General features: G+C 40.2%; 3 protein-coding genes across 3 annotated transcripts; 2 read left to right on the top strand and 1 right to left on the bottom strand.

Moving 5' to 3' along the window:
• Positions 1 to 1,925: 1,925 nt before the first annotated feature.
• Positions 1,926 to 11,440, top strand: adm2b (adrenomedullin 2b). Its single transcript, XM_032523677.1, has 2 exons — positions 1,926 to 2,357; positions 9,174 to 11,440. Exons 1-2 carry the CDS (start codon positions 2,254 to 2,256, stop codon positions 9,580 to 9,582), a joined length of 513 nt encoding a protein of 170 aa, XP_032379568.1. The 5' UTR covers positions 1,926 to 2,253; the 3' UTR covers positions 9,583 to 11,440.
• Positions 11,441 to 13,559: 2,119 nt separating this feature from the next.
• Positions 13,560 to 18,120, top strand: miox (myo-inositol oxygenase). The gene is made up of 10 exons (XM_032523675.1): positions 13,560 to 13,716; positions 13,873 to 13,953; positions 14,801 to 14,881; positions 15,723 to 15,885; positions 15,972 to 16,039; positions 16,769 to 16,878; positions 17,209 to 17,276; positions 17,363 to 17,412; positions 17,542 to 17,654; positions 17,736 to 18,120. The coding sequence occupies exons 1-10, from the start codon at positions 13,699 to 13,701 to the stop codon at positions 17,842 to 17,844; spliced, it is 861 nt and encodes a 286-aa protein (XP_032379566.1). The 5' UTR covers positions 13,560 to 13,698; the 3' UTR covers positions 17,845 to 18,120.
• Positions 18,121 to 18,379: 259 nt separating this feature from the next.
• lmf2a (lipase maturation factor 2a) lies at positions 18,380 to 26,292 on the bottom strand. Its single transcript, XM_032523670.1, has 14 exons — positions 26,031 to 26,292; positions 23,565 to 23,818; positions 23,442 to 23,470; positions 22,972 to 23,165; positions 22,183 to 22,361; positions 21,855 to 21,993; positions 21,363 to 21,491; positions 21,172 to 21,277; positions 20,991 to 21,087; positions 20,662 to 20,844; positions 20,239 to 20,407; positions 19,506 to 19,617; positions 19,148 to 19,256; positions 18,380 to 19,030 (listed from the first exon to the last, which is right to left on the bottom strand). The coding sequence occupies exons 1-14, from the start codon at positions 26,119 to 26,121 to the stop codon at positions 18,638 to 18,640; spliced, it is 2,184 nt and encodes a 727-aa protein (XP_032379561.1). The 5' UTR covers positions 26,122 to 26,292; the 3' UTR covers positions 18,380 to 18,637.
• Between the last annotated feature and the right edge of the window lie 62 nt (positions 26,293 to 26,354).

Here is a 26,354-nt window from a genome sequence, read left to right as displayed (position 1 = left end):
ACGCTTCACAGAAATTCTTACTGCTTTTCTGACTGAGTACTGAAATGACTGATGCCTACTGAAAACACATGAAACAGTTTGTATGGCAAAAAAATGTATTTAATGTCATTTAAATGCCAAAAAAAGTGTGTATCTCTTTCGTCTCTACACTTCTCTGCTGCACTCACTGTACCTGACTGTGAAGAGACGCTAAGAGATCAGACAGAGAATGTTTGAGACTGGATAGTGTGGACACACACACAGACACACACACACACAGACACACACAGAAACCGGTTTGTTCTTAGGACAGATAGGAGATGCAGTGTTAATGCACATGTTGGACTGAGTTGAGGTTCACGGTGTAGGAAACTGAGCTTACACGGTATTACTGCAAACTGCTGAGTCACAGAAAAGTACACACACACTCAGCCCTTTAATTAAGACCTAAAGCCACCTCCACATAGAGGGCATTCTTTTAATCAGGTTCAGATGGTGAGCTTCTCATCTGTGTCCTTCACAAAAAAGAATAGTCATTATAAATGGAAAGCTAGGAGAACAGGAGCTCTGCGACCAAAGCGGAGCCAGATTACTTCACATCATTTTCTTTACTTCTTTGGACGTTTGCAGATCAAGGGACATCATGACAAGTACAGCCTGGCTGGCTGTGCTGAACCCAGTTACACAATTAGAATTATGTTGCATACTTTACGTCTGATATAAGATCTTTCTCCGTATTGTAACGTATGCCACAGGATCCAGTAGTAGTAGTGGATGGCAGATACACACAACTGGACCACTATACAAATATATTAATAATAACATATACTGCGGAGTGCCCGGAGGTTAACGAGATTGAATCTTGTGTTGGGTTGTAAAGATAAATGTCACTTTTGCAGTTAACTTTACAAATGTCACAAGAATATATTCTGCTCAGGAGGCATATCATTTGAAAAGGGCACATGGGCATAAATACACAGGCTGACAAAGCTGGACAAGAGTCTTTAATGCCAAAAACAGTTTTTCAGTTTCCATTCAATCATCCATACACTTCAAGGTCTCACTAATACCTGCAGGCTTTCATTTTTTTTATTTAAAGATATTTTTGGGGCATTTTAGCTATTACAGTAATAGACAAGACAGGCTGTAGACAGGATAGGGGGGGGGGGGCATGCGGCAAGCGGCCACAGGTTGGACTCAAACCCTGAGCCTCTGCATACGGGTGCCCGCTCGACCAGGCGAGCTTCCCATGCCCAGGCTTTAATTTTTAAACTTCTAGCCATGGCACTGTTGTTGCTCTTCTATAATGGCTTTGCTTGTCCAGGTTGGAGTTTTGTCTTGTTTAGCACTTTTTAAACTGTCCTTACCCAACATGCATGATCAAGGGTTTCTCTTATATTGCAAGCCTGGTGGCCCACTAAATTTTGGTCCTTGAATCGGTATTAGCCAGATTATTTTTTACTTCCATAATTCTGTCATCACAGCAACTATTGGGCTCTTCATTAGGCCAATGCTGCCATTATCTGTGACTGGCCCCAGTCGGCCCCTCGTCAAAAAAAAGACACCAGGCTAATCAACTTTTCTGGTAGAAACCCTGTGATCTACAACTGGTTCTCAGCTTCTCTTTACATGATAGGCGTTGTAGCCTATATGAAGTTATGTTACTGTAAATTAAAGCAAACAAGCTCAATATGACCTCAGTGTGCTAATGATGGGTTCAGCAGTTCATTTCGGGGGTCTTTAACAAGAAGAAAAAACCTGTAAACCTGTAAACGCGCTCTATTGTGGCCATAAATAAAAGTCCATTTTGTAAAAAAAAAACAAAAAACAACTAGAACAATTATGGCGAAATGCTACTTTACCTTTATGTTCATGCGGTTCACAGAGGACAGGCAATGAGCCTCCCTCCTCCCTCCTCCTATCCTCCTCTTCATCTTCCTCCTCCCTCAATCAGGCTTCACATTAGAGAACTCAGGACTTCAGTTGCTCTCGATGTGAGTGAGCTCCAATGAGCTCCTGAGTTGTCACGTCTTTTTTCAACGGATTTTCTTATTCAAAGCGAGAAGGCCAATGTGCAGAGAGGGTGCAGCAGACAGGACTCATGATGCTGTCACTCATTCATAGGCTACGGGACAATTTACTTCTTAAAAAATAACCTAAAGTTCGACAACTCCGAAAGAGTTTTCACTGGATTTTTTATTTTTGTCTAAATTATCATATTTTGGTCTTCTGAGATCCGCCTGGCCCCGGACAGTTCGTCTCCACTGCGCCGCCATGTGTGCGCTGTTGCCGGCGTGGATGTGCCTGGTGCTCGGCCTCTTGCCTCTGGAGATCCAGTCCCGGGCTTTGACTCTGCAGAGCCTCACTCACAGACATAGGTAGCCCACCGACGCATAACTCAACATTTACACACGTAACGAAACGTCTGTCAAAGATGTAATGTCGCTTGCTTTGGCAAAGTGTGACTTTTGGAGGTTATTTTCTACAGTGAAACAAAAATTAAACTGAAATGTTTTTATCTTTGGTTATTATTAAGCAATGAATGGATGAAATTATAGGAAGGAAAATATTCCTAACAAAATATCAAGATATTGATATTGTAAACCCATTAGAGACTTGTAGCCTATATCACCTAATGGTAAGTAATAATAACTTCATCTTATTAGTTCTATTACTTTATTGGCCCTCAATTGTCCAGTCATATCCACACAACAGTTTGGCTAAGTTCTTTTTTTCTTTTTCTATCTTTTTTGTAAAGATAGAAAAATAAACTGTGGAGCATTGTTAAAAGTTGTCAAGCCAAGTAAGTCAATTTAATTTTTTAGATATCATATAGCCCCAAATCACATATTTGTCTGCTTTTACAATCTGAATTATGTCCTCTTTAAACATTTTGTCAAAAATGAGTCACAAAACCTCCACCAAATCATAAAGCCTTTATTTCACAACGTAGTTTTTTTTTTTTTTAGATCTGTTTAGTGCTGAAACAATTAGTTAAAAAAATAATTATTCAATCAACACAAAGAATTTGGATAAGTAATTTATCCAAAAACACAGAACCTCTCCAATGTAACAATTCACTTTTATGTTATCTTAAATTGAATGTCTTTGGGTTTTGGACTTTTGGTCGAAAAAAACATCATGGGCTATGTGGGAACCTGCAATAGGCATTTGTCACTATTTCTAGACTAAATTAACAATTGATTACTTAAAGGACGATTCCAGTCGATTCCAACACGTAGCTCTGTTGTTTGGAGTGCTGTCAGTATAGAGAAAAAACGGAAACAATCGGTGTTATCCTCCTGCAAGAGTTAGGACCCAACAGGCTTAAACGTTTTAAACGTGTTTTAGCCTATAAACATGTTCAAAATGTCATTAAAAGTGCCTACCCATGTAAAGTGATTCCTTCTGAGGGAACACAGTGAATCTGACTGCTGTAAATGTGATAGAACTGCATGAAAGCTAATGCTAATTTAGCTGTGTTTAGTTCCGGTGTTGATAGTGCAAGAAGTGCTTCGCGACCGTCTAAAAAGTACAACACCGAAAAGAGATACAAACATATTTTCAAAAATAAGTATTTGCTTATTTTTTTAAAGTAAGTGCTGTAGTAAAACTAGCAAGATACAAGGTATACAAGGTAAGTTTGGAGACACTACCTTATTTAATCCTTAAATTGATAGCCTACATATTATTTTTTTGTGTTGTAGTTTGTAGACGGTCCCTAAACACTCTAACTGCCTTCTCAACGCAGGAACTAAACACAGCTGAATCAGCAGACCTTTCATGCCTTTCTGTCTGATCTGCTGCAGTCAGATTCACAGTGTTCACTCAGAAGGAATGGGTAGGCATTTTTGATGAAAATCACATTTTGAACATGTTTATAGGCTAAAAACATGTTTAAAACGTGCCCTGTTTAAGCCTGTAGGTGCTCATGCTAACAGGAGGATAACATGGTGTAGGCAGCACTGATTGTTTTCGTTTTTCTCTCTGCTGACAGCACTCCAAATTTACAAATAACAGAGCTACGTGTTGGAATTGACCGAAATTCTCCTTTAGTAAAGACAATAATTAACAGGTTGATCAATTATATTTAAAAAAAGAACAAAAAAGCATTTAATGTCTGTGTCTTGCCTTCTGGCAGTCATTAATGTGAGAAAAAGTCCCAACAACCGAATGAGGCAATTCAGCAGCAGGAGGTGGGACAGAGGTGAGGGTGATTTAGTGGGACAAGAACATATGTAGGCTAAGCTAAGGTGCCAAGCAGCAAACAAGCCACACTCTGAGTAAGGTAAACTACAACAACACACTCAACAGCAGTGTGTAGGTTGTGACAGTTGTGGTTGTCTTCTTGTGACCTATAGTGCTTTAAGTTATCCCGGGCTAAAGAGGAGAGGGGATCTCAGTGATTCAACACTGATGGATGTAACATAATACTGCTGCTGGCACTTAACAAAATGCCTTGTGAGAAAAAAGATAAAAGGGCAAAGAAAGACAAATGAAAGGATCCTATTTTAGTTTAGAAAAGAGAGAGAAAACGAGGAGGAATAAATAATGAGTAGAACCAGTAACAATAACTGTTAGTGAAACAGTGGGGATCTGGGAGGGACAAAAAGCTTTCTTTGCACAAAGTATTTTAGAGGAGTTACGACAGGAAAGTGTAAGAGTGTGTGTGTGTGTTTGTGTGTGTGTGTTTGTGTTTGTGTGCGCGCGCGTGTGTGTGGGCGTGCGTGTGGGCATGCGTGCATGCGTGCGTGCGTGCGTGCGTTCAGGTCCTCTGTGAATAACCCCCTGCTGCGCTCTAACTTGGAAGGAATGTTGGAGAAGCTCCTTTTGCCCTCAGACTCTCTACAGGTTCACAACATGGACCACTGTATAACACACAAGAGAGAAAAAGTACAGATAGAAAAGTACAGAAACAAACGCACGTTCACCTGAACTCACACTGTGCTGTTATCATGCAGTGTTGTGAAAAATGTATAACCTTAAACCTTAAAACAGACATTTTCTAGCCATGCTAGCTGATGGCAACGTTGACCTGTCGGTACATCCATCCCTTTGGGTTCATCAACAACTATTGGATGTATGGGCACAAAGGTTTGCATACAGTATACGGTGTTCTCCTGACTTTGTATATCTCAAGGTATATTGCCATACCTTTAATAAAGACATATATCTTTGTTAGTTCATTGTTTTATGTTGGTGTAGATGTTTATACCTGTATTGTATGTGTCACCTTTGGCAAGCAGTTCTGTAGCATACATTTCCCGTACTGGTAGATAGTGTGTGTTTGTGTGTGTGTGTGTGTGTGTGTGTGTGTGTGTGTGTGTGTGTGTGTGTGTGTGTGTGTGTGTGTGTGTGTGTGTGTGTGTGTGTGTGTGTGCACTTTTGTCCAATACTGCCAGAATTCAGCATTCATTAGAGACAATTCAAAGTTAATAGAGTTGGGCGACACAAATCAGTCTGTGTGTGTGTGTGCGTACATGCGTGCGTGCGTGCATGCATGTGTTGAAAGTCCAAGGTGTCCGGCCAGAAGAGGGAGCAGAATACCAGTCAGGATTACTTACAGGATAAAGATCATATGTTATTCTGGCCCACTTTTAACACCAAACAAACACAAACATTATCCGCTCCAGCCGTCCCTCTCACTTTATTCTTCTCATCTCATGAATAGCCAACACTGTGTGTGTGTGTGTGTGTGTGTGTGTGTGTGTGTGTGTGTGTGTGTGTGTGTGTGTGTGTGTGTGTGTGTGTACACACGATGGACATGCTTCCATATAAGAAGAAGATGAAGAAGCAGAAACTAAATTCAGTGTTTTTCAAGACTTGATTAACATGACCTTCAACTACTACATATGTAACTACATGACTAACACAGTTATGGTAAGCTGTTGTCTACAGAGTTTTATGTCCTTAGGTACAGTATGTCCCAAATTCCTGTGTTGATTCAATCACTTATTTCTGTCAGCATTGAAAAAGGGCAACAGAGTGTACAGATTACTGTGTTATAATTCTGTTTTTTTTAACAATCCTACACTAGGTGAAAGCGGCGCACCAAGTGCTCTTTGTCTCGTAGCCTACTACTTTACATGATTTATACTAAGTATTGCGTAATTTCTAACTCTCAAGCAGCTGAACTTTTGAACGTCTGAGAAAGAGCAAGGAAGGAATGAAAAAGAAAAAGAAAAAAAAGGTATTTAATGACGTCAGACAAAAACACTCAGGAGAAGTGGTGGTGTAGGAGCCTCTTAGCACCATCTACATAGTGCTCTGTCGCTTTTCACTTTCCTGGACTCACCCTTCCTCAGATACTGTTACATATTATCTTTTAGGGGGCATTTTAAACTGTTGGTTGAACTTTTTAATGATTGACTGAGAGACATGTAAAAGAATTAACTTGTTGCCCTACAACTGTATTTGCGGGTGAAGATGAGTAAGCAGTACTTAGTTGTCTAAAGGACCACTTACAAGTGATGATTTAGCACATATGCTTGTTGTCAGATGAGAGGATCAATGTCAATTTTTATTTTTGTGTCAGTGTGATATTCTGAAGGTGAACGCTGGGGGTGTGGCCTTAACCAACTGCCACTTTGCTCGTTTGAAAGTCTCTCGCTCATGCTTTGGGTGGGTAGAGCAGAGAAAGGGGAGATAACCTTGCTCATTATGACCTCATAAGGGGCAAGATTCCAGATCGGCCCATCTGAGCTTTCATTTTCTCAAAGGCAGAGCTAGATACCCAGGGCTCGGTTTACGCCTGTTGCCATTTCTAGCCACTGGGGGACCATAGGCAGGCTGGGGGAACTCATATTATTGTTAAAAAAAAATCATAAAGTGACATATTTCATGCCACAGGACCTTTACGTTTTATTTGTTTTTTTATTGAAGCAGATTAACGTTAGCCAGTGTTTTTCCAGGTACACTTTAACAGTTATTTCACGGATACACAACATGGCAAACACACACAAACCAAAAACACATATTCTTATACTTCCGGCCGCTGCTCCTGTGGCAGACCATGCTACCCTCCCCGTCTAGTTCTTATATTCACTTTTATATCTTTAGACTTTTGGTATCTGTGATGAACGTCAAAAAGTGCTGGTTGTTGCTATTTTTTACGTACCTCTTGCAGTCGGTGGAAGACCGAGGGTGTTGTGCCGCAAGAGTTTGTTATTTGTTTGCCGAATTGAAAGGGCTGATTTGGATCAATGGCGGAGGGGGTAAGTGGCTACCTTGGTGGATTTCCAAGACTTCCCAAAAGAGATAACAAGACTCAAGAGAAGAAAAGCTGGCGGAGTTTTAAAGAGTCTTATATCACAGAGATGTCAGCCCTACATTCCATCTAGGATCATGGGAAATGTGCAGTCGATTGGGAACAAAATGGATGAACGGAGAGCTAATGCTCCGTTTCTCCACGAATATAGTACATAAGTTTAATGTTTTTTAATTTATTTTTCTAATCAACCACACATCCTTGTAAATAAGCTTTTGATGATGAAGGTTTCAGGTGTTTTTATCTTGTTCATTTTAATTTCATTAGAAAACAGGTTTCAATTTGTTAAGTTGAACTCAAAAGTTAAGTCAGACAGTGTCATGTCAAACACAGGGTCACCTCAGGGAACTGTTTTATCACACTGGCTACTATCAAAATGAGATAAAAGCCTTTGTTGATTATTGTGATACGCATTTCATGGAACTCAACGTTAAGAAAACCAAAGAATTAGTCATAGATTACAGGAGAAATAAGATCACAGCTGAGGCAGTGGAAATCAAAGGTGTAGAAATAGAAAGAGTGAACACATACAAGTATTTGGGCAATGTTTTTAATGACAGGCCTACATGGTCTGATCATGTTGACTCATAGATGAAAAAATTAAGCCCACGTGTATACTGTATGAGGAAGTTGCAATCCTTTAAGGTGAATACGGATATGGTGAGAATGTTTTTTTATGTCAGTCATGTGAAGTGTTTGGAGTTACTGTGTGGTGGGTTGAGGGGGAATGCTGGGGAAACTGAGAAGGCCAGGATTGATGGAGTGACTAAAAGGGCTTGGAAAATGGTGGGAGAGTTAAATACAGTGGATCAGGTATATGATGATCATCTAGTAAAAATGACAGAAAATATCAAGGGACCCGGGTCACCCTCTTCATGGTAATGTGACTGGCAGGGTTATGGAGCGTAGTGGTAGGCTAAAACCTCCTGAAACACAAACTAAACGGTATGCTCTCTCTTTTATAACTCAGGCTATTAGACAGCACAACAAGCACTTTAAAAGTAAATTTGTATAAGTTTTTTTTTGTATGTATATATATTAATATATATGTATATATATATATATATATATATATATATATATACTATGTATACATATATATATATATATATATATATATATATATATATATATATATATATTATATATATATATATATATACTATGTATGTTGTAGTGTATTTGTTGTATTTATTCTCCAGCTTTTATGGGGATGATGGCAGGTGTGAGCACTGTAATTTCCATTTTTATGGGTGAAATAAACTTGACTTGACTTGATATGCACAAACAGGAACTGTTCACATGCATTATGTATTATGGAGAGATGCAAAGCAGTTTGGGGTTGTGCCTTGTTCAAGGGCCCCTCGGCAATGCCCAGGAGGCAAACCCTCTCCAGCTACCAGTCCACGCTCTGCACTTACACCATGCAGGTATTTGAACTTGCGACCCAAGCCATCTCCCCACGAACTGAGCTTCTGCCGCCCCAGATACAGAGGTCGTGCGACTGGATAAGCGAGCTATAGAAGTTGACTTCCACCTGTTCACCACCCTCTGTCAATCTCTCCTTCTATCTTTCCCTCTCAATTTCTCTTTCAATCCACTCTTTCTCTGTTCCATTCCTTGAAAAAAGAGACCACAGGTTGAGTACAGTGGACATTCCTACAGTACAAGCCTGACTTCCTGTGAGGCATTTCATCTTGTTGAAGCGATTCAGTTTCAGACAGAAACACAAGCCGGCGATATGCGCATGCCTGCCCTGCAACACCATATGTACACACACTGTGTGTGTGTGTGTGTGTGTGTGTGTGTGTGTGTGTGTGTGTGTGTGTGTGTGTGTGTGTGTGTGTTGTGTGTGTGTGTGTGTGTGTGTTTTGTACTGCTTGTGCATTGCATCTAAACATGTTCTCTCCTTGTCTCTGTATCTCAGGTTGAGTTTACCCAGAACCGCTAAATACCCAAAGTCTTCTAACACCGCCATCATGCCCACTGCATCTGATGTCTCTGTTGCTGTTGACAACCACATCACAGAGGGAGACAGACATTTCATATGGAGGGCCCTGCTGCACAAAGAGCCCCCGCAAAGGTTGTCTGACCCGTTGCCTGACCAGAGAGACAGTGTGCCATGGGAAGCGCCAATGTGGCAGCGTGGGTCACGGGGTCGTCGACATGCTAACAGTGGCGGTGGAAGGGGTCACAGCCATTTGATGAGGGTGGGGTGTGTCCTTGGCACCTGTCAAGTTCAGAATCTCAGCCACCGTCTGTACCAGCTGATTGGACAAAGCGGGAGGGAAGACTCCTCCCCCATTAACCCTCGCAGTCCTCACAGCTACGGCTAACAACTCACCTTGAGGTCACAGCTAACCTTGACGAGTTTATCGTCAAAGTTAGGCAGGTCCTTTGTTTCATTAGCGATGCAATTAGGACCCAAAATAAGCCTTCGATATAAGTCTTTGCAACCCTGTCTCGTAGAAACAATTCAGCTCAGTGATGAAAAACGTAATCGCTGTCTGGATTATGTTAAAAGGAACGCGTTTTTAAATATATGAAGCAGGTATACAATATCTGCTTGCCAGATGGTACATTATGGCAGAAAAAAATTAAGTACACTGTCATAAAGCATTTTATTGGCATGTTAACTAACAACATGTTCTCATTATGTCAATAGAAAAGTAATCCGCGCTGCAATGTTGTTCTCCCAAAACATATTTGCAAAGTAGTAATATATACAGGTCATTTCAAGGAGACAGGGTTAGTCCTTGATGTGTCATCTAAACTCAGCTGCTTAGTAGATATAAAAGCGCCACTATGGTTTATTTATATCAGTTATTGTCATATTTTTGTAGTTTTGACCGTCACTTTCATTTGTAACAATAATTTGCACCAATAAAATACATCGCTGAGATCTGGGAATGCGGCAACATTACCAAAAAGAAGTCTGGTTGCCTCAACAGTCTCGCCACAGTTTATAGGGCAACGTCCTGGTTCAGTCTTTTTTTTTATTACCAACAACATTTCAAGTGTGCTCACTTTTGGGTTTATGAGCAAATAAAGTGGTTTAGAGAATCTGACTATACTTTTCACTCGTTTGATTATTTGACTGAGAAAGGACATTGAGTTTCTTGCCCCATTAGACTCAGATGTAGGGATGTTACCATGGTCCCAGATCTAAGCATTTATTCTGGTGAGCATGTTGTTATAAGATTTCCGGCTTATCAGCCATCATCACCAGTTTACTGCAATGAAACTAGAGTTTTAGGTGTTTTGGCATGTAGGCTATGCAAAAACAACCATGTGGGCCTGATTTGACCCTTTGGCGGGCTGGTTTTGGCTCACGGGCTGTTTGATGTTTAACACCCCTGATGTAGACACTGTGCAAAACTGAATGAGAGAAGCCTCTTCCAAACTGCCCTTACTGACTAATGTCTACTATCGTCATCACTGGTGATCCTGCTGGTCTTAATTCACTTGAGCTCAGAGCTAATCCACCTTGTCTCTCAAAAGCACTTTCATGTCCTCTGCGAACAAGCAGCTTTACTTCAGTGAGAACATAAACCAAGAATAACCCCAAATCAGACCTTGTTAACCCTTCACCCAAAAACCTAGTAGCCAAAATAACCACAAACCCTAATCCATGATCTGTTGTGACGCTTCTTGACAAATAGCTGTTTCTTAACAAAGACAACTATACTGTAGTGTTTTTTTAACTGTAAACTGTAAATCAACGATGCATCATTTTAATTGTCACTGTAAAGTCTGTTTTTGTGAGCCTTAACTGCTTTCATTTTTTGTAAAGGCCTTATAATGTTTTGCCTTTCACTTATCCAAATTAAGCGTCACTGTGAATGTTGACTATCAAAGTGTTATTAAAAGCTTTATAGTCTTTTGCTTTTCTATTTGTGTTAGTTCAGCGTAACAGTGTCAGTAGTTCAATTTTAGGAAAGCATGAGAGCACTTTATTCATCTTTACATTCAGTATGACTTGAATTTTTAAAATGTGTTATTTAACTTAAACTCAATGAGACCATTTTGCTGTAAATATCCCACTTTACCGAATCGAAATGTTCATGTGAGCGCCCCTTCAAGTTACAAGTGTCCTTTTGTAAACCATCTGTGTTGGTTCCAGCTAATATTTCTTTCTCACTGTCTTTACAATAGCATCAATGTGTAATAAAACTCCAGTCCAACCTGCACATGCATTTCTGTGTGAGTGTGGCTTTTAATTAATACCATTTTTTGGTTTACGATTGAAAAATGTTAGTGATGATGAACACACACACACACACACACACACCAATCACACACTCACTCACACTCTCTCTCTCTCACGCACACGCACACACACACACACACACACACACACACACACACACACACCAATAACACACTCACTCACACTCTCTCTCTCTCTCACACACACACACACACACACACAACACATTAGAAAGAGAGTGCATGGATAGGTAAAATAAAAAGTCCAAACCACTGCCACTGAAAAGAGTGGATCAAGTACCGTTATATAACACCCTCTTCATGAACAGGTGGAACTCATCAGGAACACAAATTATCAAACTCAGGTTCATGGCATCATAAATGAGAAAAAAAAAATAAAAGAAAGAAGAAGAAAAGCAGTAGAGGCCAAGAAATGCGATCTCTCAGTCCCTAGTATGGGACAAGCTCCAAAAACACTAGATCCTATATTTCCCACAATGCCACTTGATAGCATATTTTATTAAATACAGTATTTCAAACTCCACACCTGCAGTTTGTTTCACAGGCTTTTCTGTTATAAATGGCTGCGTTTCAGTAGTTCAACATGCCCTCGTTCACGTCCCCTGCTGCCATCAGAAGTGTCATTTGTCTGAAAAGTGAAGTAAAATTTGTGAGATCAACCCTCGGAGGGCTGAGGGAGTGAGTGAAAGATGGTCATTCCAGAAGTATCACCCACAATATTATTGCAATTAATGTTGCAATTTAGCATTTGTTGTAAGACAATACATCCATGGTTGTGGCAGTAATGTACAGTAAACCAGTAAACCAGTAAAACTCTGGTTGATGATCACCAAAGAAGAAGATACATAAATTGAATGAATAAATCTTGATTTGTTGGCAGAAAGTTTCTTCAGAAAACCTAATTGACAGCTTGATATTATACTAAAAAATGTAAGAAGAACATAAACCAAGAATAACCTCAAATTAGACCTTGTTAACCCTTCACCCAAAAACTAATACCATATAAATGGCACCACTGCTAGAGACACCCCTGTTTAAGAATAAAATAAGTAGAAAATTTGGGTAAACACTAGGGGTGTGCAAAAAATCCATTCACATTCATGAATCGACTCAAGCTCTACCGATTCAAAATCGCTTCCTATTTTATTTTAATTTTATTTATTTGTTTCATTTTGTAATGGCGTGTATACTGTCACATGGGAAAATTAACTACATTTACACACTGTGAATCATTTTTTTAATTGAGATTCGTTTTTGAATCAAAAATTAATTTTGAATTGAATCTTGAGCCCAAAAATCAATATTGAATCGATTTGTGACATTTTGTGAATTGTCCACCCCTAGTACACACATTAGTAATGTTTAACTAGGTAGAGCTCGATCTTACATGTTACAGAACACTTTTTCTATGACACTATAAGTGTGTCAGAGGGACAGGACTGACGCCAGACAGCGCGTCTGAGGGCTACGGCTGGCAGGAATCAACACATTTGTGCGTACTGACTGTCGACTGAGGCTTATTTGAACACTCAGGTCAACTTTACCTCGGGTACAACAAACAGAACAGATTTCTTCCTAATCGGTCACAACCACTGCAGAGGTCTATGTGTTTGGTCTAACTTACGCAGAACCAGGACATTTGATACTGAGAAATAATCCCCATCACGGTCAGCCCCTGTTGTCTGTGTGATGTAATGTGATCAATAACCAGAAATAAAAAGGTATCAATGAAAGCTTATCTGGTTTCTTCTTTCTATGTGTGGATACAGGTAAATGACAGATGTGTTGTATAAACTGCCACAAGAATGCAGGTTTAAATAGATCTGTACATTTCGGTAAATGTGCTTTCTTTTAAATAATAAATATATAATACGATTAGAGATAAACAACTTATCTGTGGAACAAAGAACTACTGAGTCATGCCACATCAGCCCAAACAGGTAACCCGCTGACTATCAAAAAACTCTTCCTGTGATGGACACACACACACACACACACACACACACACACATGCACGTACAAACAAACACACACTCACACAAGGCCAAGGTTCAATACAGGGTAGCCCATTAGGTGAGGTTTGGTTAAAATGTGACTGGACATTGGTGTGCACTATATGCAGGCTCACAGTGTAGGTCAAAAGCATTACATTATAAACCGGCAGTATATATACAGGCAGGAGGAAGGAAACACCACAACACTCAGACATTCATCTGTCAGCCATGCGTGTCATCAACCTTGTACGTGTGGCCTTAATAAATACCGTGGCTATGCTTTCAATATTATCCTTTTTACTTTTTTAATCTATGTTAACTACTTTTAATACGTAATTTTTTATTTATTTTTTTTGTCAAACCTAAAAGTATTGTCTGCAATGTCTGTTATTTCAAACACAGGGTCCAGACCCATCTCTGGCATATCGGCCAAATTTGGAGGTGGATAAAACCAAAGAAAAGGAAGACTACAGAAACTTCAAGGTAGGCATTCAAAGCTCTCCTTCTGATGATGACACTTATTTATTGCTGCATTCTTTTATGGCCAGAGGGGTGAATTCAGATGTGAGAAAGACACTGTTGTTACACCTATGGGAGGGTTATAATTATGCAAAAACACTATTGGCCACATATGTTATTAAAAAAAAAAAAAATCTCATTTAGAAGTGTTTTAAAAAGGATAAAACTGTGCATTAGGGTTTGAGAAAATTCATAAAATGTTCCTGATATCTGGACTAGAGACTGACTGATAGGCTATATCTTCTGCTAAGTAGAGGAGGAAAGAAGGAAGGAATCTGATTTACAATTAAATGCAGTATATGAATAAGTTTGTCAAAAACAGTGTATCTCAGAGGTTATCTATGATTATTTCTCCCAGTTCTCTCAGTCATAATGAGGGTTGGAGCAGGAGTGCAAAGCTGTGTCTGTTTCAATCAGCAGAGCGCTATCCCCTATTTGCCCTTTACCAGTGCTATAGGTCAATAAATCTCTCATTTTCACTGATTATATATTCAACAGTGGTGGATTTTTTAACATCCAGTTTTCCTTCATTCCTATCATAGTTTGTAATAACAAAATGCATGAAAATCCAGTTTGTATTTACAAAACTTCCGGACTGCTTTTCTGCAAATTACTTGCAAATGGGCTAAATTATTGGTGGGTCAGCATAAAGGGTGAGTGTAGTCGGATGTTTCATGAATTTTACACTTTAAACCCTAGTTCATTGCCAAAATACATTTCTGCCATAAACAATTTCATGCAGTTCCTCAATAGCATTTTATAAACCTGAGATGGTGTAAATCTATTGTTGTGTTGCGTACGTGTGTTTCAGAGTGGAAATCTAATTGACCGTGTGTTCAACACATACAAGCTGATGCACACCAATCAGACGCTGGACTTTGTGAAACAAAAAGTGAGTAAATACAGGGGGGACATGTGGTGGACTTGGTGGAACTTGTCTTGCACTAATGCAGCGGTGTAAAACAGTGCGGCCCGTGGGCCAGAACCAGCACGCCAAAGGTTTCAATCAGGCCCACTGGATGACTTGTGTGCAAATTTCAGAGAATTAATTCTTTCCAATTCCAAATTTACCAATTTAATCTCAGAAAATATGTCAGAGTTCTTTTTCCGTAAATTTACAACTTACATTTTGAAAAATTCTGTAGTTTTACCTCTTTGACCCGGGTCCGTAACATTATTTTTTTCCCCTACTAGTGCCTTAGAACTCAGAAGTAGCAGAAGCGACTTGTGTTTGCCAACATCAAGCTGACAAAAAACTCTTTCTGGAGTGATGTCTATTAATCTGGCCCAATAGAGATCAAATTAGGGATATGTGGCCCATGAAGTAAAATGAGTTTGACACCCCTACGCTAAATCATTCTGATTTTGTTTTTTCTTTGAATTTTTGTGAGTGTCTGTTTTGCTCTGGATGACCAAGTCATCATGTCCAACTGAGCAAACACACCAAAGGCAAAGAGCCACAACATGTTGCCTGGACCAAAGGTTGTTTGATTAACCTCGTTTTCACTTCTCCCAAAGGTAACACACAGACACTGTCCTGTTTAATGTATGTGACCCCGCTACAAAAGCTTTACATGACAGGTCATGGAAAGCTTTCCCTTTGTGTCTACAAAATGCAACAAGAAAGCAATATTTGGAAAAAGTTGTTATGCCCAGAGGTGTTCAGGGCCTTTCTTAGCAAGTTTGAGAAAGAAAGCCTCCTCAGTAATGCTGTGACTCGTACCTTTATGCAGCACTCTGTATGGGCCGGCTGCAACCATGATCATAAGAGGATGATGGACGCCATCATGTCTCTAGACCAGCTGGTGGACGAGTCTGATCCTGATGTGGACTTCCCCAACTCCTTCCACGCCTTCCAGACTGCTGAGGGCATCCGGCAAGCACACCCGGACAAAGGTACCATACAGGGAGAGAGACACAAATACACACACTTTGTACAAGTGCATACATACATAAATATCTGCATTCACTATCTCTCTAAGACTGGTTCCAGTTGGTGGGTCTGATCCATGATGTTGGAAAGACAATGGCTTTTTGGGATGAACCCCAGGTACGACACATTGTCTGGTATTACAGTTCCATCAAGGTTGCTGAACTTTGAACTGGGTTCAATTTCCTACCTTAAAGTGACTATATGTAATTTATAATGTGTCTGAAGCTCTGTCATTTTTCATACAATGGTCTTGAATGACTTGTAACAGCAAACAAAACTAACAGTGAAAAGAACACCATTTTTATATAGTGTTTAGTAAGGCCTCTGCCCGGGTTCGATTGTTTCCCAGCACAGAACAGAATGATTTGCAGCAGGTAGACGCTGCTACAGACACACACTCTGATGGGTCACAGATTAGACCTAGACCTTAACGACACCATGTGTGGTAACAACACTAGCTGCCGCTTCTGTCCAAAGCAGCCTCTAGAATCAACACAAACTCAAAATTACATATAGCCACTGTAATGTCATACTTTTTCAGATTTCATTTCCCTCAAACTGATTTTAAATTAATTTTGTGTTCTTCCCAGTTTTAGTTTTTGTCTTTTCAGTACTGTCATTGCTATTACTATGATCCTTTTTGTCTTTTCACTCAAGGCATGCTTGAACTCTGTTTTGATAAGAGATTATCATTATTACAGGAATAATTGATCCATTACATATTTCATAATATTATTATTTATTATTTATTTTTTATTATAATTTGTTTATTATTTATCATTTTATATAATACACAATGCAATACAATTCATTCTTATAGCAGGTTTTGTGTATGTGTGCTCGCAGTGGGCTGTAGTTGGTGACACCTTCCCAGTGGGCTGCAAGTTTCAAAACTCCATTGTCTTCAGAGACAATACCTTTATGGATAACCCAGATGAGAAAACTTTCAGCTACAAGTTGGTATTTTCATGTTACATTAGCAAAATAGTTGATTGAAGGTCTACCCCTAACTCTGAGGAGATGTACTTGTACTTGATGTACTTTTTTTGTCAGTTTTTCGCCATTACAATGTAAAAATACCTCTGATTTGTTTGCATTTAAAACATTTAAATTGTCCTCTCAGTACATCTAGGCTACAGTCCATCAATTTTAATAAACGGAACAAAAATACTTTAGGTTTACTTACTTTACTTTTACTTTTACTTTACTTTAGGTCGACACTTTAGGCTAGTTGTTTGATGTACTGGCAATTTGTCCCGTTATATAATGACTTTTTTTTTCTCTAGTACGGAAAACGGGATCTATGAATCAAACTGTGGACTTGACAAAGTCCTCATGTCCTGGGGCCATGACGGTAAGAGACATCATCACATTCATCCACACACAAAGTGCCTGTTTATCTACAATACTGTACCTGAACGCTTGCATTGTTGTCTTCAGAGTATCTCTACAGAGTTATGAAGTTTAACAACTGTTCCATCCCAGAGCAGGTCAGTAAATTTGTACATTAAATGATTGTTTAAGGTATGGCAATTACAAAATGAGAGCACTAAATGTGCAAGGATTGTCTCTCCTCACCTGCTCAGTTATGGATCTACTCTTTTTCTGTCTGTCTTCAGGGGTTGTACATGATTCGCTTTCATTCGTTCTACCCCTGGCACTCCCACGGAGACTACATGCACCTGTGCAATGACAAAGACCTGCGCATGTTGCCCTGGGTCCAAGAGTTCAAGTGAGCATTTTCCTCTCTTCATGTGCACATTATCCCACTCGCTGCTTTGACCTGAAGCTCCATCTTCCACCCTTTCCACAGCAAATTTGACCTGTACACAAAGAGCACCGAGCTCCCCGACGTGGACAAGCTGAAGCCGTACTACCAGTCTCTGATCGACAAGTACTGTCCTGGAGTACTGAAGTGGTGAAACAAACAACGTTGAATTCAACTGCAACACTATATAGTACAGGGTGACTACATATGTGGAGAAATATAGAATGATTTCTCATGTTGTTGCTTTATAATGACACTAAAGCTGGATTTAGTCTCTCCTGTACACATATTTCTTACACGTATTGATCTATACTGACTGAATTCAAATTACATAAGGTATAAACTGTAAAACAGTAACAATTTTTACACAATTTCAGATTAAAATGTACAGAAAGGTGTTTATTTTATTATACTTTATTATATGAAAAAAGAAAACATTTTTAAAATACATTTTGTGATGTTTCATTTTTAACACTGACAGAAACAAAAGACATTTGTGGGGGGAAAAAAAGAAAAAAGTGCACTTGTTTTAGTTCAGTAGATACAGCAACAGGCAGACCACAGTAATCTAACACAAACACATACAGGCACGCACATTGTCTTATATTTTAAATGTATATTTCTCTATTCTCTCCACATATTTGATTTGATTGAATGTTCAACGTAAGTTGGAAGCCGCCATTTATTTGAACATCTGATAAGATTTGCTCAATGAAGCAATTGGTTTCTGACCACTGATTTATGAAACATGTATACTGCAGTGAGGTGTAGATGGGTTATATTTCCATAATTGGCTGATCCAAAATTACAACTTTGCACAGAACAGCTTCTTTGGTCATTTTGTTACATTATATGAAGGCAGGTGGTGATAACAGTCTATGACGGGATTGCCTTCATTTTTTTCAAAACTTCTCATCATTTCTGTCTTCCTCCTCCTCCTCTTTTACTTAGTCCTCTTCGTCATCACCAGAATCTTCTTTCTCCTCTCCTCCACCCTCCTCCACCTCATCTTCACTGTCCTGTCCATCTTCTGTCTTGTCCCCCTCCTCCTTCTCCTCCTCCCCCTTTGCTGCCTGTTGTTCATCTGACTTCCCACAGTGGTCTGAAGAGTTGTCATGTACGTTATCTGTTTGATCATTCCCAGCGGCCATATTAGTGAGTGGGGTCCTTTCTGTGCGTTTATTCTTGTTTTGCAATCCCTGGAGCAGACAGAGGGTGGCGCTGGAGGCAATGAGAGTCCAGATAAGTATGTGGGTAGGAACACCTCTGACCTGAGAGCGCACCCACCTCACCACTTGGGCAACAGTGGTGTTAGACATACGACGTTGAGGCGATTTGTCCTACAAGTATAGATGAATGTTAATCAGTATTCAACAGAAGAATGAAAAGGCATTTCCTACCCACATCCTTCTCTTGTTTTCCATAATTTCTAATATTATGTTTTTACATTAATTTACCTTGAGTCCATGCCGACTGAGCATGCTCTCCAGGAAAGTGCTGCCCAGGTGCACGGTGGGATAAAATTCCTCATCATAGACCCTCCTCCACCAATGCTTTGGGTAGGAACTGCCAACAAAAAACAGCCAAACAGTAAATATCCTGATGTTTTGAGGACATGGTTGCACAGGAAAAATTAAGTGAACTTCTAAATGCCTACCTTAAACTCACTTAACTAAAAATTGTTTTTGAAAATAGTGACAAAATTGCAGAAAAATGTAATAAATCATGTTGTTGCTGCAGTGATGTTATTAGCTGTTTATTGAGTTTGAATTTGAGAGAGAGAGAGAGAGAGAGAGAGAGAGAGAGAGAACTGACCCGTCAGCCGTCGGTTCAGTAAACCAGTATCTGTAGCGGTGGGCACGGAGGTAGGTGGGAGGCTGCTGGTAGAACGGATACTGTGATACATCGGTCTGGATCAACTCTATCACTGCAGGACATAAAACAAAGCTTTCAGAGATCTGCTCGTTCTTATAAAAAAAAAAAAAAATAAACACTGCTTTCTTTTCATAATTCAACATTGAAACATGTTCTGCTCTGTGCTCTATGAGTTGAAACATTTAGGTCCCTGTAGCCCTGGTCCAAGATTGTAACAAGTTTGTTCTGTGTCCCAAACTAACACCCCATCAGAGATACTGTAAGTTGCTTTTGTCAAAGTAAAGAAGGCGCAGCAGTGTTTTGATAGGACCACTGGAGGGCACTAAAGAGATGTTTTTAAATTCTACGCATAGTTGCTTTTAGAAACAATGAGAAACATGTATTTAAAACGACTGACCAGACATCAGTGAGAGCACCACTGCAATGATCTGGGGCTGGATTCATTTCTTATCAAATGAAGGCCTTTTCAATGAGCTGACTAAGCGGTAAAACACCTTCTTTGATATCACTATTTTGTGTGTGGCTAGAAGTGCAGCATCCTTAAAAGTTTTAAACCAATACAAAGCAGTACAGTGGTAGTTTGAATCTGTGTTGAAATGTCCTTTAGGGAGATAAAAGGGTGACAGGAACCACAGCTAGAAAATAAATTGTTGACACTCTTGAGGATGCATACCATCTCTTCTGCCCTGCAGCAGGCTGTATATGAGGCTGGTGAACCATGGAGCCTGTGTTTGATCACCGAGGGCAGCAAACCACATTTGCCAGTCCAACCTGGGCTGGTGAGGTATCACCACAGCAGGTGCTGCACTTAGGTTGCCTGGCTTATACATAAACTCAATCTCCTAAAAGAAGAAGAAAAAACATATTGATAGGAATAACTTACTACAGTGTAGCAGGACAGTCAGTCTTAACAATTAATAATAAAATTGTTTAGTAGTGCCTCCACGGTATTAGGGTACAGTTACAGAAGCGCCTGGAATTTAGGGGTTTTACAGCATGCTCAGAGAACATTAGCTTAGCATGCCCATCATCATTAACAGCCATATTACATCAGATCCTGTTCAAACCATCGTCCATTATAACTCTTTTCTCTTACCGTCCACGAGACTCCATCGATGCTTCCCTCGATGACAACCTCTGGCCGTCCACTGACCCCGGTCATCCTTCTGAACAGGCCGTATGAGTTGACCAGTTGGTAGCGATCCACCATATCATAGGCCTGACGCACTCCCGGCCACAACCTGGCATGAGAGTCAAACTCTATATAAGTGAATGGCACCTGCAACATAAATAAACATAGTCATCATAAAGAGTGATAGCAACCAGGTTTGAAGATATATTTCTGATCAATTAAGGTTGATTTACAAGACTCATTAGCTTTATGATATGAAGTTCAATCATTCTTGTATTTCCAACAGCACCCACCAGACTTATAGTGAACATAGCAACGGTGGCAGCAGCAAACACAGTCCACTGGAGAGTTCCCCAAAACCTCTTCAGGAAACCGGAGACACACGCACACCTAGAAAAACACATTACGTATGTTGCTTGTACAACATGCAATACAGAAAATGCAACATAATCACTCACTCACACACACACCTACCTGAACATGGCTGTGACCATCTCCCAGGTGAGAGAGAGGACACCAATCCATATAGAGGGGATAGTGACTGTCTTCAGAAACTGGTTAAACTGGTGGAATGTGAATGCTGCAAGGACAAAAATGTATTTTAAAAATTGAACTGCAATATGCAATTGTTCCCATGGAATATGGAAAAATACATGTACACACACCTGTCCTGGAGGAGATGCTTTTCTTCGTTGTATCCAGATTCAGGTCAAAGCATACAATTGATCCAAAGATCATGAGAGCCCAGACTGCCAGCTCCAGCAGGTAACACAGCCACAACTGCAACTTGGAGTCTGACCACATCCAAGAGAGAGCATGATGATAATCTGGTAAGTATACTTTGGCATAATGGACAAACCACTTGGGTCCAACTATAAGCTTTCACTGTGTGTTACTCCGTAGGCAGGATTTGGGTTTCTTTTATTTAAAAAATGAAAAACATGTTCCAATCATGCGTCAGCTGATTTTGAAGGTGATGGTGGGTGTTTAATATGCTGGCGTACGCAACACTGAGCCTATAGCTGTGCAAAATTACTTTAAAATAAAATGTGTATCTGGATGATTACCTGCATAATTTTATTATTCAAGCTATTTTTTTTTTAGACTTTACAAAGTATAGCCTACATATGTATGCTGTAGTTATGTTTTTATCATACCATTTTTGCTGAGCTTGTCTGCCTTGCGTAGCCAGAAGTGTACATGCTGATCATCCAGAAGTGACAGACACAGGGCCAAAGTCAGCAGGTTAAAGAAATTGTAGTTGCCAGTCAAAATGATGAACACTTGAAGCAGCACCTACACAAGACAAAGAAAAACAAATTAACCAATCATTTATTCTACTGCATAAACCAAGCAGCTACTTGAGTGGGGTGAAAAATTATTATATTATTTTTTACCAAAGCAAAATGCTTCACTCTAACTATTATAATTGATAACTGTATACCTCAGAGCCAGTCTGTAGAGATCACTTGAATTTTTACCCACCTGCATGTAAAAAGCCCCAAGCCGGAGTCTGCGCAGTGGGCTAAAGAAAAGCAAGGGTGCAGCGATCTCTATGACGAAGGTCCCTACCACACTCAACTTATGCCACCACACCGGCAACTGTAGGGCAAACCAGGCCAGCGGGGTGGGGATACACTGAGTCTCGTAGTGATACGTCAGAGCTGTAACACACAGTAAAAAAAAAAAAAAAAAAAAAATGAATGTACTCAACTCAAAAATAGGATATGATACCGACAAAAAGAAATTCAAAATCGTTATTTTAAATGTGCTGATGTCAGTTAGAGCAGCCATGATGTCAAAAAAAAGTCAAATTGCAGTTTTCAAATTGTAGTAATGTCCTTTCTTAAGGGATGTACACCCTCAACTAGGGCTGGGCAATATATCCTTAAAACATTGATATTGTGATGCAATATCAGATATCGTCTTAGACTTTGGATACTGTAATATGGCAAAAGTGTTTCCTTTTCATGGTTTTACAGGCTGCGTTACAGTAAAGTAATGTCATTTTCTAAACTTACCAGACTGTTCTAGCCGTTTTATTATTTGCCTTTACCCAATTAGTCATGATATTCATGGTACTGATGATTATTTGGCAAAAATCTCATTGGGTAAATATTTTGTGAAGGCATCAATAGTCAACTCTAAAGTGTTGTTGCAACATTGAGGTATTTGGTTCAAAATATTGTGATATATTCGATTTTTTTCTACCCTCAACACATACACACTACAATACACTTTAAAAAGGCATGACCTAAAGACACTGAAGCATACCTGTAAGGCCCCACCATGTGGGACAACGAGATGTGAGTTTCACCACACCCGAGGCAAACATGAGCCTAAAGAGCAACCAGCGGATCAGCCAGAAGGTCACGCTATCATGCGCTCTTACCCCTCGCGAACCTCGGATTAATGTCAGTGGAGCAACAAGAATACAGAGGAACCCTGTCTCCAGAAGCAAGTTGTCCCTGAACAGTGGTAACAGGAAACAATGAAATAGAAATATTTACAAGTAAGGGACAGACAGAGAGGACAAGAGAACTAGTTTGTTGATGTCTACAGTGTTGTTGCACATTAGCTGAGACAAACAGTACTACAATGTTACAAACAGTGGACTGAGGATGACATAAACCTATGGGCCAACCGCCAAAACTATCTTGGGATTTTTTAACCAGCTGCTATTCATGACACTATTGTGTTAATTACAAAACATTAAATATAAAAATCCACAGATCATTACTCACCATTGGAAGTAGAGAAAAACCTGGCCCACCTGAAATGTGAAACAAAAATGGCCAGTGAGAGAAGAGACACCATGACAGCAACCTGTGAAGGAAAACTAAGGGCAGTCGACACTGTAGACTCACCTGGTACATGGACAGGTACAAGGCCCACAGGCAGAAAAACACCAAGCTGTCTCGCAGAGCCTCTACCAGCGTGGCAGCGAGACTCAGGGCAGCACCAATGAGACACAGCAGCTCCATAGTGGTGTGAGTGTCCAAGCCGAGCCGAGGTCCCAGCCACAGCAGGGTGGGAGAGGACAGCAGCTGTTCCCCTAGTGACTTACCGCTGTAACGCAGCTGCCAACGAGCAGGCAACAGCCCATCATTACCATAGAGACCTAGAAATAGACACAATAGATAGAACTAAAAACCAACATGAACAGCATAATGTTTAACATCCATTTTAATACGCATCAAACAATTAGTGATTTTTTGTGGACTGTATGGGAGCATCTTCATTGGTAAGCAACCGACCCCCACTCAGAGTCGCCAAAGCTTAAATTTAAATTTTTTTTTTTTTTAAAAAAAGGTCCCATGGCATGAAAATTTCCCTTTATGAGTTTAAAAAAAAAAAAAGTGCTCTGAGAAGTGTCACATGTGCTATAGGCTACATTTGTTGTCACACACATCAAACGTTTCCTCACTATCCGCGAGCTGCCTGTCCCCAGAACACACTGTAAAAAAACACGGTCTGTAGTCAGCCCAGGGTCTACAAATGGTAACAAACACAAACTGTGCCCACCTGCATCACGAAGCATACACAAACAGTGATCTAGCGTTCCAGCCAATAACCAACAAGAAAGATTTGGGGGTGGGGGCTCGGGGGGTTAGTGCGAGGAAGAACAGAAGGGAGGGGACGGGATGAGGAGGAGGGAGGGGCAAGCTAGTCTTGTTTTGTAATACTTTGAACGTCAACAACAAGTAATGTCACCCAACATCGCTTAGAGCACCTTTAACATTAAAATGAGTTCCCCCAGCCTGCATCTGGTGCCCTAGAGGCTAGACATGGCAATAGGTGTAAACCGAGCCCTGCTTATCCTGCTCTGCCTTTGAGAAAATGAAAGCTTAGAGGGGCCGATCTGGAAAAAGATTACCTCCCCTTTCTCTGCGTTGTCCACCCAGAGAATTTGGCCTGCACGTGAGAAAGAGACATCATGGCTTTCAGAGCAAAGTGGCACTTTGTCAAGGCCACACCCCCACTCTCCACCTTGCCCTCCCTCTCTCCTCCTCAATAGCTACAGACTCAGAAATGGCACATACTAAGGAAAGCTCATTGTGGGATTGGCTCTAGTGGCTGGAATTCTGCACCAAGGCCGAATTTTGGGAAAGAGACTTCAGATATGGTATTAGGGGACCGCTAAGGTCTATATAAAAGCATCCAAAAAGCACCATGTCATGGGTCCTTTAAAACACAGCAGGACTTTACCTCAGCATTTCAATCTTTTCTGTGAAGAAAACAAGTTTTAAAGTTTTGGTGTATCATGTTACCATATTATAATTTTACAACAGGATAGGGCACAGTGAAAACCTGAACACTGAAGCTATATTTACAGAGCCTTCCCATCTCTGCTAAACAGTCTCGTGGTGCAGTAAAAAAGTATGCAGTAAAATATCCAAATTGCTATTGCCAATGAACAATTCCCAAGCTGAATTTGTCAAAAATAAGCATATTAAAAAGGCTATGTTGAAAAAACACAATACATGGCATTAAAAGTTAATCTCTGATGCATTATTTACAGAAAGATAGCTTGCTCAAAATGTATCCAAATTACTTGTTTTATTAATTTTGTGGGTTAATTAAAGAGTGTATCAGTTGTTCTGTAGCCTGTTGTTATATGCATTGAATATAATGAAACATCCATAAATTGGTCAGGGGCTGTCAGTTTACTCAATGATAGAAAAGGCCGGGGTCCTTGAAGAAAAAAAAGGTTGGAACCATTGCTGTAGAGTATTAAAATAGTAAAGCAGCCTCCTAGAAAGAAAAATACCAGACACACAATGTGATGTGTTTAAACATCCATCCATCCATCTTCATCCGATTATCCGGTATCGGGTCGCGGGGGCAGCAGCTCCAGCATGTTTCAACATGTACCGTATATTTTAAAAAGTCTGTTTGCGATTTATATCTTGATGTGACCCAGTTTCTGTGTTTGCATTCAACTAAATATATTCTGAATATGCCATTCATTGGCAAGTGCATATTCAAAGTTTAAAAATGTCTATAAACATCTTTTTTTTTTTTTTAATACATTAAATTGTGGAAACCATGCTCTGGAAATTTCTGTTGGCACTCTGACGTCGCGTGGGCGAGGTCTTTTAGACTTCTGTTGGGCTACTTAAAGAAAGCGTCCTTAACGTTAACTGTCCTCTGTGCATCTCTACAACAGGCTGGGTCTCTCTCCGCTGCTGATAGCTCGTAAAGTCAGACAGGAGCAGGTAAACCTTTCTGACTGCAGCCCACATAAACTTCTGCTTCGCCGCGGAAAGTTCCCAGCTAGTGGTAAGATAAGTTAGCTAGCTTCTACAGAGTTAGCAGAGTCGTGTTCTCACCTGGTATCTGCATATAGAGGGACACAAAAGCAGCCAGATAGATGACCGCCATGCTCCAGAGGAACATGCGCCGTGGCAGGATTTCGCTCATGTCTAGGCCAAGCTGCTGGATGGGATAGCCGGTGCTTTCACTGCCGAGTCGCCGCTGTCTGCTCCAGTAGCAGCTGGGAGAAGCAGGGACAGGATGGATTTAACTTAGCCTGGGGCCGGGCCACGTCACGTAGCGATGGTGGTTGATGAGACATTCACCCAAACGGCCTCGAGATGCCGCTGTAGTTTGTTTTGAACGTTATGCTGCGTTCAGGTAGCATCGGATAAAACATG

Source organism: Etheostoma spectabile, chromosome 8 (assembly GCF_008692095.1).
Source record: "Etheostoma spectabile isolate EspeVRDwgs_2016 chromosome 8, UIUC_Espe_1.0, whole genome shotgun sequence".
Lineage (NCBI taxonomy): Eukaryota > Metazoa > Chordata > Actinopteri > Perciformes > Percidae > Etheostoma > Etheostoma spectabile.
The sequence above is the reverse complement of the archived record's forward strand: the minus strand, read 5'-3'. Positions and strand labels throughout refer to the sequence as shown.

Excerpts from the sequence above, each read along its gene's own strand:
- adm2b (XM_032523677.1), top strand. The coding sequence starts at position 2,254 with ATGTGTGCGCTGTTGCCGGCGTGGATGTGCCTGGTGCTCGGCCTCTTG. Across the intron at positions 2,358-9,173 it reads AGCCTCACTCACAGACATAG|GTTGAGTTTACCCAGAACCG; the intron begins GTAGCCCACCGA and ends TCTGTATCTCAG.
- miox (XM_032523675.1), top strand. Across the intron at positions 14,882-15,722 it reads TGGACTTTGTGAAACAAAAA|CACTCTGTATGGGCCGGCTG; the intron begins GTGAGTAAATAC and ends ACCTTTATGCAG. Across the intron at positions 16,879-17,208 it reads GAGAAAACTTTCAGCTACAA|TACGGAAAACGGGATCTATG; the intron begins GTTGGTATTTTC and ends TTTTTTCTCTAG.
- lmf2a (XM_032523670.1), bottom strand. The coding sequence starts at position 26,121 with ATGAGCGAAATCCTGCCACGGCGCATGTTCCTCTGGAGCATGGCGGTC. Across the intron at positions 21,492-21,854 it reads AGACAAGCTCAGCAAAAATG|ACTCCAAGTTGCAGTTGTGG; the intron begins GTATGATAAAAA and ends GGATGTGGTCAG. Across the intron at positions 19,031-19,147 it reads TCAGTCGGCATGGACTCAAG|GACAAATCGCCTCAACGTCG; the intron begins GTAAATTAATGT and ends CTATACTTGTAG.